Here is a 12,552-nt window from a genome sequence, read left to right as displayed (position 1 = left end):
TGTTTATGATCTTGTCCATGAATATTCATTGTCATCACTTTGCACTCATCAATTAGTAGTATGCACAGCAAGAACAATGTGAACTCTGAAGCTACAGATTGCAGGACGGAATAAATCATCATTTTTAAATTGCATCACTAAAGACACTGCATATTCCTTTGTGGAAGAAATTTCATTTTATGCTCCACAGTAAAGTAAATATAGATTAGAGTATAGGGAAGCAAAGCTTACATCTTGGTTTCTTTCCCTAAAAACAAAGGTCAAGGAAATAGTCTTTGATTTGATTATAGAGTATTCACTGATTTAAAGCTAAAAGAAGGATTGCAAACACCGAATTACTAAATTTCTCATTAATGTTTTATACAATGTAATGAGGTTTTTTAAAGGTACAAGACAGTGCATTAGTCATAATGCAGAAAGAAAGATTATTTTTTATTATTTTTATCTTACCATCCATACTATCAAGTGGAGGAAAATATTGCAGTAATTCAGACTGTGACTGTGTTTCAATTAATTGCTGTCAAAAAACAATGTGTCAATCAGGATCAAAAGCGTCTAAAGAACTATCAAAGCAGTAAAGATAGCAGTCATACTCCTGCTTATTTGATATTGTCTCTGGCTGAGTTTGCTACGATCACCGGCAGATATGTGCTGAGTCTTTTTTTTTTTTTTTTTGGACAGAGCTTTTAATTTTAAAAATGTACTAAGAGCAGTAGCATGAAATCAAACAAAAAAAAAATAAGCAGATGGGATGTTAAGCAAACTGCATAAGCGCACACATCCAGGTCCCCGTCCAGACCTAAGATGGCTGAGTTGCAGGATGGGGTTGCTTGGTGACCGACTAGTGTTGTTTCAGCCACTGAGTTATCTAAACATCAGTGGCAGAAAGGTCCCCTCAGCTTCAGACCTGGCCAGGAAAAGTGTTGAAGGACATACTTATCCTTTCCAGTTGTTGACAGTTTTTATTTTTGAATCTGTTTTTGCACGCTCAGTTTTAAGTTTTGGGGTTCGGGGGGCAAGAGCCCCGGCAAAGCGATGTCTATTCTCTAGAGAAAGTAAGAGGCAAACCCAGCTCCTCTAACTCTGGGATTGACAGACTGCCTTGTTGCAATTAAGTCTATGTAGTGTGTCTAGTCTGTTCTTATGTACCCTCCCAATTGCTATTTGTCTCTCTTTCATTAAATAAAAGTAGTTAATTAGCCCAGGCCTGTCCTCTCCTCTTTCTCTGTTCCTTTTGGCTGCAATAATGACGTCTAATTATCAGCAGCAGAGGACTGACGCAGCATCAGGAGCAAAGCATATCTCACTAAAAGGAAAGCTACCCAGTGTCCCTCAGACCTCAAGGAGCTCAGAGTGACTCTCCATCTGCTCAAAAGTACCATTCACAGGCAGTTTTTCATTTCAACCAACGTGTGCAATATACACTCTTTGAATGAAAAGAAAACATATTACTGTCTTTTTGTTAAATGTATCCGTGTCATGATGAAGGCAAATGAATGTGTGTGTGTGTGTGTGTGTGTGTGTGTGTGTGTGTGTGTGTGTGTGTTTAGGGGAAAATGCATGCAGACATTGGGAAAGAGGATAAAAGTGATATTTTATTTATTTTTTTAACTGGTTGAAACTGTGATTGGCTGCCTCTCAGAGAAGGTGGAGCCTATAATTCTGTGTCAGGAGCAGCAGAAAAATTTTCATAAAGAACAGTAGAAGAACTCATGAATTAAAATCCTATTCAACATTTCAAAATAGGCTTGAATGGAACACAGAGTGCTTTAAATACTGCACGGAAGTCATTTTACAATATCACCTGGCAGATCGCATTGTCTCCCATTAATATATGGAATCTTTACTGAAAAGAGGAACACGTGCTACGTTATTACCCCCTGCAGCTGGCACTCTCCATTAGGTGTCTTAGCAGTGAGTCTCTAACAACTCCACGTTTATTTTTTTGACATGAAAATATGGGTGTCACAGCATGTGAATGCTGGTTTGAATAACTCACACCCACGATTATCTAGGTGCCTGTACAACCTTTATAAAACTTGTGTTATTTGGAATTTTAATTAGTCTTCAAAGGGACACATTCTAACACATATAATGGCTGTAATCAAATCCATACAAGCATGAACTCACTTGGACCCAAACAGAGAATCTAAATTTAACACAGAAAGAATGAAAAACTGAAAAAACTTTCTGGCTAGCCATGATATATAATATAATATAATCTATAATATTGATATATGACCATGTTAAATAGTACTTTAAAAAGCTATAACAACATTTTAGTCACTCGGCTAGAATTATAATTCACTCTGCTTAACAATAAATTATTTTTCCTGTCCACTCTTAGCATTAGTCCCCCATCCTAGTGAAACAAAGCAATTCCTCTCTGTAACACACTTCTGGCTCATGCAGATGTAAAGAAACCTTACTCTAAATGATGCCAAACTGGTCCTTTTCATCCAGCAAGGCAAGCCAGTGCCTCACCATTGTCTTTAGCAGCGCTCTGCGCTACAAGAGAAAGCAAAACCATCGTTGACATCTATCTCTTGCAAATCTTTCAACAACTGAACCTCAAGAAGAAAAGGGAAAAACTTTTCTGTGTTTCCAGTCCACCCTTGTTTTCAAATTTTCCAGATAAATCCAAAAGAAACCTCCATCCTCCAAGCAACCATTCCCAAATAATCTTGGGGGAACCAAAAGCTTCTTTCCAAACCTGAGTGAGTCCTCCAGACGGAGCTTGAAAGTGGCTTTCATTCTCCTCAGAAAAAGCACAGCCTTCTCCTCCAGAAGCCTTTCTTCTAAGATCCTCAGGGAGCTGTGCACTGGGAAATAGTCGCCACTTAAAAAAAGGGGGGGGGGGATTGGGAGGAAGGAGCAAAGCTCAACGAATCCCCAAGCGAGACAAAAATACAAAGGGTGCCAGATAGCTGCTCCACCCCCACTCTAGGTGGGTACCCATCATGAGGCAGCTCTAGGTGTTGTACATCTGACCTGAGATCTTACTTGTAGACCCCTGTTCCCATCTTCTTGCAAAGGAAGCGGATGCTGCTGAAGCCTCCCAGCCCCACAGGCATCTACGTTTTAGGATGAAATATACCGGTCTCACAGCCGGTTCCTCGTTCACTACAGCTTTGTGGATAGAAGACTAGAACCAACCCAGAAAGAGGAACAAACACACCATTTAATCGCGCCCAAACCCATCTCTTTGTTGTGCATTGCCTAGCTGGAAGCTTCACTGGTGCGAGTGAAGAAGGGGATGGGGGCGGGGAGGAGGAATGTCCAGGATCTTATCTGCCAACCAAACAATCGTGGCTAGGATCTCAGGGGGCTACTAAGGCGCGCAGACTGTCCTGTGTCTCCCCGCTGGCTTTCTCACAACAAAACTCGATAGTGTCCTGGGGAAAGCCTCAAATACACCTCAACCGCTGCATTCGTGCTTTGTGCCAATAAAGAGACACAGTAACCTATCCATCAGCCTCGTTATCAGAGCGTGTGACTCGGCTTCCAGCCTGGCCTTTAGGTGCCCTGGCGGAAGTAGGGCACGCGCCAGGCGCCTAGCGAAGGGCATGGGACAATGGCCTGGCCAGGGAAACACCAGGCACCACCAGACGCGGGGAAGGCAAGCTTCAACCCCCGTCCCGCAGCGCAGCCCCGAGGCAGGCAGGGCCGCCAGCTCTGCGGGTTCGCTGTTGCTTTAAAATAAAGGACCACAAAGACTTTCTAGAAGGGAAATCACGCCCGGCCACTGCGTCTGTGGAGGACTTGGGGAGGGGGTTGGGGGGGGGAGCCAACAGTGGCTCCAGCATCTCCCTGCCTTCCCCTCTCTCCGCCCTCCCTTCCGGGCTGCTCCAGCAGACAAATAACAGAGAAGGCGGCTCACCGTAGTCTTGACCCGCACGAAGAGCACTTGCTTGGCGCCGCCGCCACCCCCGCGGACCTCATCCGGCTGGCCCAGCTGGAAACCCTTCGATTTGACCCAGAATTTAAATTTGGCATTGTCGGTAGAGCTTGACTCGGAGCCGTTGAGGAGCTGGACGATCCGTTCGTATTTCTTACGGGTCACCGTCTTGGTCTTGCCCGAGTCCCCGTAAGTCCTAAGGCACCAGTCCTGGAACTGGCGGTACATGTCGCGCTCGCTCTCCATGTTCCCCCTGCGCTGCCGTGGGCCGGATGCTCCCAGCGCACTTCGCACCTGTTCACCCCGGGCTCATGAAATATGCAGCCCAGGCCACGGATGCAAGGACGCAAGGTCCTGGCCGAGCTGCGGGAGGCTGCCTCCGGTGGGGTGTGGGGGGGTAGGACCAGGGAGAGAGGAGGAGGGTCCGGATGGGCACCAGCAATCAATGCCCTGTGCTACCAAGTCTGGTTCTTTCCTAATTGCAAAGGATGTCTCAGACGCTTTTCTGGTGCCCTTAACGGAGGGTCCGTTTAATACTGTGTGATCAGCACCATCCCAACAGCAGCTGGCCCAGAGGAGCTGGGTTTCTGAATAATTAAAATCCCATTCCTTGGTTTATTAAAAATCCCAATATTGACTTGAGGTGGTCCCTAGATGCCTCGCCCCAGGGATGTGTCCAGGGCAGGGCAGGCGGAGCGCAAGACAATCTCCTGGCGCGCGCCCCAGAAGCTTCCCCAGTGGATGGTCCAGGAGCCAGGGCTGCGCCTCTAGCGAAAACAGCCCTCAGTTGGCGAGCCTCGAAGGGCACACGGGTCCCTGGATTCTCCTGCTTGCTGGGTCCTGCTCAGCCTTGGCCTTCTCCGTGACAGGACTAGAGAAACAGAAAGTTCTTACCTGTCATGTTGGTCAGCCTATCAGATCCCGTTTTACAGGAATTTAAAAGAACACGAAGGTATCCCAAAAATGACTCAACATGCCTTTTCTTCAGATGTATTGGGCTAAATTCCAGCTCGCAGGTAGGTTGTAAGAGTTAGTTTTCAGAAATTGGCCCAGTATTCATAGACACCTGACCATAGTTGTCTAGGACGGGTGGAGTACCCCAAACAGGAATCCGGTCCGGAGAACGTGGGAGCAGGAAGGCAGGCCGCTGGCTGGGGCTCTCCGGGATAATGACGGTGTCCCCAAGGTAAGACCCTCTGGGTTCTGCTGAAGTGGGCACAAGACATGGGAATAAGTTTACCGCACAGAACCTTTTGCGTGAAATTAAAATGCAGAGAGCAGTCGCTCCCCCTCCCTGGGTTATAGTTTGCTGTTCACGCGGGAGGTTTCGGTTGTCTATTTTCCCACTGCCACGTCATGGACCCCCCTCCGCTGCTCAGAGGAGCCAAATCGGAGTTGCTCCAGACGATTTTCCCAAGCAAACCAAGTCAGCGATCCCTCCATCAGGATGTCCACCCTCGTGTCAAGGCGGCTCAGTAACCAGGGGAGTTCCAGTCCTGCTCCTTGCGGCCGTTCCTCTTTATTACACTCCCTGCCTATGCCCCCGCGGGTCGCAGGGATCCTCTCAGCCAGCCCGATGGCCCGACCCGCGCCGCCTTCCTTGAGGGGTCCGAGCCCACCCTGGCGACTCGCTTCGGTCTCCCAGGCGAAAGCCCCGGTGGGAATGCAGCTCAGTCCTCCGCCCGCAGCCGGTCCCGCTGCTCTCAGGCTGCTCTGTGGCTCCCGCGCGGCCAGGCTGAGCGTGTGCGTGTGTGTGGTCGAGCGAGAGTGTGCGGGGCGCGGGGTGCGGGGTGCGGGGGTGCGAGTCTCTGGGAAGGTCTAGCGGCGGCCCCAGCCGGGACTGACAGCCGGGGCGCTGCGCGAGCAGCTCCACACACTAAACCTCTCGCCTCTCCCCTCACCCCCACCCCTCCCACTCCCCTCTCCTCCCACCCCCCACCCCTAGGCCCCTTCCAAGCTCTCTGATTGGCCAATGGGACAAAAGTTTCTGTGGAGACGGCTGGGCGCTGACGTCACGGGCAGAATTGTCCCATTTAGGGATCCCGGGGGCAGTGCGCATGCTGCAGGCTGCAGGTTAGAGGCAGGAGGAGGTAGCAGCGGGCCGGGCGGCAGCCAGGTGGCAGAAAGGAGCTGGAGGCATCCAGGTGGGGGGACGAGTCCAGCAGGGTTTCCATGGAGATTTCCTCTGGGTCTAGCCTAAAAACAGCAGATCAGCTGACACCATTAGCTCAGGACCTAATTACTGCTTATTGGAGCAACAAATGAGGGACAGGGCCAGCTGCAGAGGAAGAGGTTTGCCCCCGCCCCCTGTCTCCTCCTTTCTCTCCCTCTCCATCGCTCTTGAGTCCTGGGTGAATTCTCATTAACTTGCAGGATTCCTACAAGGGCTCTGCTTCTCGAGAGGCCACCCTTACTGCTTTATTCTTTTTAGTTCTCCCTTTGGCATCAAAGGATGGTACAATAAATGGGTTGTCCTGAGTCCTTGAATTTTTGCTCAATAAAGAGGGTTCAGCAGAACTCAGAGACGCTACTGTCAAAGAGTAGTCACAAATCTACCACCTCTCAGGGAGGGGATGTCACTTTGAATTGATGGATTTTACTGTTTGCCTTTAGATTGCTCGCGCGGCGCTGTTTTAAAAATACCTGAGTGTCTTAAATATACCAATATACGGAATGAACAAATGGAGGACTGTTTTTTAATTGCCCTTCTAGGTGTGGTGTGTTTCTCAAGAACAGCTCTGAAAGTTTTGCTTCTGGTTTTCTGGATAGCGCATGATTCCAAGCAGAGAGATATAGGTTTGTTATATATCGTCCATTTGTTTCCCAGAATTTCTGAACGGGTATTTGGTTCTGGGTTACTCATCTACTCAAACGAAAGCTGGTTCTATGAAGCTGACTTCGTCATCAGATATGTTGGTCCATAGTTACATGTTCTTTTTGATGTGTCTTTATTCGGATAGGTCTTTCTGATATTTGAGAGGTCTTTAAGTGCTTTTGGGACCAGGAAGCACCCTTCCTGGAATATTCAAATTAAAATATTTTTCCTGCCAAAAGCCTCTTAATAATGATGTTTATACTAAGACATATACCTTACTTTGGCATACAGTACTTGTAAAGATCCCTGCTTCAAAAATTAAGAATAATAAAATAAAATTTATAATGTACACTGGTATTTATTATTTTTCTTAATTATTTTACTTTGTGTAGTAGCAATAAAATTTTGTGTGCTTTTTTTGACCCAGCAGAGGGTGACAGCAACTTAGAATTGGAGAATACTTTGTTGGGTGATGAAAATCCGAGTGTACCTGGTGCTGTGTCTACACAATTACACGACTATGTCCCCCATGTTCAAGGAGAAATTTGATTGTATGACCCTTGAAAAGTCATATTCTCTTGCTTTCTAAAATAACCCTGACCTGATGGATAAATCATGTAACAAGTGATTAAGAAATGGATATGGATGCTGAGAGTGGTACTCAGTCCTGTCCTCCTGCTGCTCAGGAGGCAGAGGCATAAAGATTGATGTCAGGGTGAGCCCAGTCTGGGCTATATAGTGAGTTCCAGATAATCAGAGCTACATGCTGGGTTCATGACAAAAGAGGGGTAGAAGGAGAGGGAGCAGGGGAGGAGAAGGGGAGGGGAGGGGAATGAAGAAGCATCTATTTCTAATGACTTTTCTGAATAATGTTTGAGTGAATTTTATACTCATTTAGCAGATCTCGGGGATGTACAACATACACATATGCATTGTATTTATAAGTATCCCTGTCAACATAGTGTACCGACTTCGGAGCACCTCAGCCTAAGTGAGTGACAGGACACACAGCATTAACCTTCATTTCCATTAACTAAATGGGATACAGAAACGAAAAGCCCCCCTGTGCTAAAGTAGACTATATGACACCTACATTTCTTCATCGAAAGAAGTAAATAATTGTGGAAAGACTATTCAAACTGGAACAAAGGAATTTCAGGGCCAGTCTTCCAAAAGTTTGTGATCGTATTGTTGGCACTGGAACTAGAGATTATGCATGCTCTGCATTTGTTTGCATTATTGGCTGGGAAAACTGGGCAAAAAGCTTTGGGTTATCCCTCCCACCTTGGGTGCAATCCCTAACAATTAAAACCTTTCTTCAGTCATTCACTCCGGTTTTATCTTAAGTTCTCAGAGTTAGGTCTTCCCAGGTCTGCTGTGAGTGTTATATTGAACCTCTTCTTTATATATAAAGGAGATCTAAACCAGTTGCCTTGAATTTAATAGGTGACGCTTCTTCAGAATTGCTGTACAGCTTACCTCCCCCAAACAGTGGTTCTATACTTCATATACAGCATACAGCACCAACCCTCAAATTGAGCCTAACCTAGGGCCTAGTATGCTGAGGGTAAAAGTAAATAATGAAAAAGATAGACATGATTGTAGGAAAAATATTTTTAAGTTTATAATGCCCAAAATTTTAGCCATAATATGTATGCCAAAATTAATATGACTTTGTCACAGAAGTTAAATTTCTTTCAATCCTATGGTCAATTTATATATCATAAAAAAAACTTGCACTTAATATATCAACCAGAACTATTAATGAATCTCTAGGCTTATCAACAAATTATGGCAAGGACAGATATATAGGATCATAGGTCAAAATAAAAATGCTTTGTTGAATGCATTTGACTTACACTTGTACTCAACAAATAATCATGAGCAAACAGTTCATTTGCTTAAGATGAATATGCATGCAGGCTCTTCATGACACAGAACTTAAGTACTCCAATGGAAAACGGATAGTAAAGAAGGCAGGAATTGGGCCTTGAGGCTTGCTCTAGGGAGAGAAACAATGGTGATACAGGAGGTGGGCAGTGCTGAGCAGGAGGACTGGACAAGTGTAATACATATCTTTCTGAGTGGGTAGCACCTCATTGGGATATGCCATGATACACAGTAACCAACTACAACAAGAAACTGGAAGAGGGATCACAGAGCACACATATGCCAAAATAAAAGAGTTATTGACATATTCCAGGAAGCCAGGAAAGAGAGAAGCAGAGTGTGATACTGAAGTCATCTTTGGCAGTCAGCTCTTGCAGGACAGTGCTTGTTATGATTGAGATGTGTGTTTTTTTATTGTTGGCCCAATGGAAGACCAAAAGAAAGAATGTTTAAAGCAGTACATTCACATGATGTGGAATTTTGTGAGTTTCACTGGCTCCTCGAAAGACAAAGGGTTAAAAGGGCACGTGCATGAAAACAGAGAGCCAGAAAGGAAACTTCTAGATGAAGTTACATGAAAATCGTGGTGATGTATTCTCATGATAACAAGAAGGAAGAAGGAAAGGAGTGATGGGTTAAAGATACTTTAGATGTAGAACAGGTCTTAAATAGGAATATAATGAATGTTTGTGTCCTTCTTACAATTAACATGTAAAAATTTTAATCTTCAATGTGATAACATCTGAAGATACTAAATTGAAGAAGGATGCTAAAAGAAATCCCACACTAGCTCAGAATTGAACTATAAATAAAGGGTTATTTATTTAGGGGTACACTCACAGATCACAGTCCTCTGCAGGAACAGGGAAACAGGAACTGAATCCAGCAGCAGCAAGAGACAGGAAACATTCACTTTACATTGGCATGTATAGTATGTAAATGGGCTGGTAACTTAAGGGCTACTAGCTGAAGAAGTTCCTACAGAAGATACTGACTTTGGGGGAAAAAATCAATGATGGGAACTCTCCTAGTTTGCTTTTCCTTTGCTGTAATATAAACATTGGTCAAAAACAACTTGGGAAAGAAAGGTTTCATTAGGTCTACATGTTCCAAACATGTACCACTGAAGAGAGTAAAGACAAAACCTCAATGCAGGAGTTCAAAGAAGAAGCCATGTAGGAAACCTGCTTTCTAGCCTGCTAAAATGTCTTTCTATTTAGTTTTTATTTTTCCATTCAAAAATTTACACTTCCTCCCTTCCTCCCAATCCCCTCCCACTCCCCCACTCACCCTTCTTCCTCCCTCTCCCTGCTTGAGAGAGGGTAGGAAACCCTGCCCTGTGGGAAGTCCAAGGCCCTCCCAGCTACATCCAGGCCCAGGAAGCTCTGCATCCGTATAGACTAGGGTCCCAAAAAGCCAGAACATGCCATAACCCCCTGCCCTGGGGTGGCATGTTCTACAGTGGGCCGAACTCTCCTACATTAATTGCTAACTAAGAAAACCTTCCACAGACCAATCTGATGCAGAGAATTGTTCAACTAAGTCCACTCTTCCCAAGTGACTTCAGTGTGTGTCAAGTTGACAAAAAAAAAAAAAAAAAATGATCATGGAGATGGAACTTTGTGTCCTAAACCGTCTATCATGTGAAAATTGAACATAAAGTTAGACACCAAATCTGCCAGCATACTGATCTTCAACTTAATTCCCAGAACTGTAAGAAAGAAACAAATTCATTGTTTAACAGATCCCTAGCATGTAGTATTTTGATATAGCAAAGCAGGTTAGCTAATGCAATGGTGGGTTTTATATGCAGCAAAGGGGTTGAGTTGTAGAAGGCTGTCTGGTTCCCGGCTTGGCTAGTGAGCCTAATGAAGGCATTGGCTTACAGAGAGGAGTTTAAAGCAGGAACAGATTGGGAGTTGGAGGCTGAGGGAGGAGCAGAAGCAGGTTGGGGTGGAAAGGCAGGAAGAAGGAATTTAATTTCAGAGGAGTTAAATTTGAAATACCAGGAAAGTTTTTCTTGCAGGCATTTGAATTTAGAAGCTTGAACTACAGTGAAAAGTCTGGGCTCGGGATATAAATACAGGAAATTTAAAGCCAGAGGAATGAATGACATCACCTCTACCCACATCCCCCTACAGAAGGGAAACCTCCATCGTGTGATATTGATTTTCGATACCAGCCCACCATGACTGAAATAGATAGTCATTCACTGAGTAGCAAAAGTTGGCTTCTATGGATAGAATACTGGTAGTGGGAAATGCCTGAAAAAAACAGTGGAGCAATTTGGATGGATCTTGTACTAGATCAAGATTGTTTAATGAATTCCAAAATTTACATGGTCTTAAGATCACTGGAAACTTGAATAGTAAAGATTTAGATGTTTTTCGTTAGTCTTCTCCCAGATTAGCTTAGGACCTGCAGATAGGCTAAAACTGGAATCCTAAAGGGGTTAGGTAGAGACTGTCTGCTGAGCTGTGTCGGTGAGAGAATCTGAGTCCTTACACTAAACTAGAAATCATGATGGGTAGACCTGCTGCTGCTTTGAAACACGGAGATTCTGAGCATCATGGTCCATCTTGGTGTTTAAGAGTCTATTAATGGGGGCTGGAGAGATGGCTCAGAGGTTAAGAGCATTGCCTGCTCTTCCAAAGGTCCTGAGTTCAATTCCCAGCAACTACATGGTGGCTCACAACCATCTGTAATGAGGTCTGGTGCCCTCTTCTGGCCAGCAGGCGTACACACAGACAGAACATTGTATACATAATAAATATAAAAAAGAATTAAAAAAGAGTCTATTAATGGACTCCACAAAGGAAAAGATGGTGAGGAAGAAAGCCCATTCAACTCAGCTAGCTGATCTCTCTCAACGTCAAACACAAGTCCAGTTACAACAGAAACCAATGTCTTACTCATAAGGACAGGAAAAAAAATCAGTTTATATGAAATAGTTAAAAATCTGATCCCATTACTTAACTTCTTCTCTGTTGACTACTCTCAAGAAGTTGTGAAAAGATATCTTGTTTGGTATGTTATAGATCTTCAATGAGCAAATTCGCTATGCCAGATATCGGGGCTCATAACTGTAATGGGGAGGATTACTATGGGTTTAAATCTAGCCTGGGTTAGAGAGCAGTCTCAAATAATAGTCTGACACTCAAGACTGTCTTCAATAAAACTCAAAAAAACTGTTATTTAAGGCTATGTTATCAATATCTGTATTCTATCCCCTCTCAAAAAGAGAAAAATGATCTTATATTTACTGTTTGGCCTTTGTGCTTTTAATATTTATATCTAGTGAAACCATAATTAAATATTGTACACTGGTCAGTATTTGATTTCTATTTGACTACTTGGGTGCACAAACCAGAAAATAATCATATTTGGTCATCTAGTTGATCTGCTGAATTTGTCTATAATTCCTACATAATTTACATACCTCTGAAAGCAAGCTCCTGGTATAGCCAAATACGGATTCATTCAGCATTTATCCCCATGACATTTCATCTTGCTGCTATAACTATAAAGTCCAAAGTTAACAGTCTGGTATTCATGTCCCTGTAACAGAGAAAAAAAATACTTTTTTCTGGTCCCAAATATTGCTGTTTTTCTCTAGCCATATGGCTTATCATCTATATCTTTTAATAGTAATCCACATATTCATCTTCAACTCAATGGACAGTATTATTGCTGGATCTTTAATTTATTCTAAGAATATTTTGTTATGGACCAAAAAAAAAAGCGTCAGGTTTATTTATTTTTTTTTCTTTTTTTTTCTTTTTCTTTTTTTTTATTGAGAATAAGAAAAAAAAGTTTCCGCCTCCTCCCAGCCTCCCATTTCCCTCCCCCTCCCCCCAATCTTCTCCCCCTCCCCCCTCTCTTCTCCCCCTCCCCCCACTCCTCTCACCCCCCCTCTCCTATCCAAAGAGCAGTCATGGTTCCCTGCCCT

The 12,552-nt window shown here is 44.1% G+C and overlaps 1 protein-coding gene across 1 annotated transcript in view; it reads right to left on the bottom strand.

The window, feature by feature from the left end:
• The window catches only part of Nol4 (nucleolar protein 4), a 351,023-nt gene extending 346,866 nt beyond the window's left edge, over positions 1-4,157 (bottom strand). Inside the window, exon 1 of the mRNA XM_050135051.1 lies at positions 3,881-4,157. Coding sequence (XP_049991008.1) covers positions 3,881-4,144 — 264 coding nt within the window. The 5' untranslated portion in view covers positions 4,145-4,157. The remainder of the gene's footprint in view (positions 1-3,880) is intronic.
• Between the last annotated feature and the right edge of the window lie 8,395 nt (positions 4,158-12,552).

The sequence above is a fragment of the Alexandromys fortis genome, unplaced genomic scaffold, assembly GCF_014885135.2.
Source record: "Alexandromys fortis isolate MF-2015 unplaced genomic scaffold, M_Fortis_MF-2015_v1.1 scaffold_25, whole genome shotgun sequence".
In the NCBI taxonomy this organism is placed as follows: Eukaryota; Metazoa; Chordata; class Mammalia; order Rodentia; family Cricetidae; genus Alexandromys; species Alexandromys fortis.
Note: the sequence above shows the minus strand (reverse complement) of the source record. Positions and strands in the feature narration are given on the sequence as shown.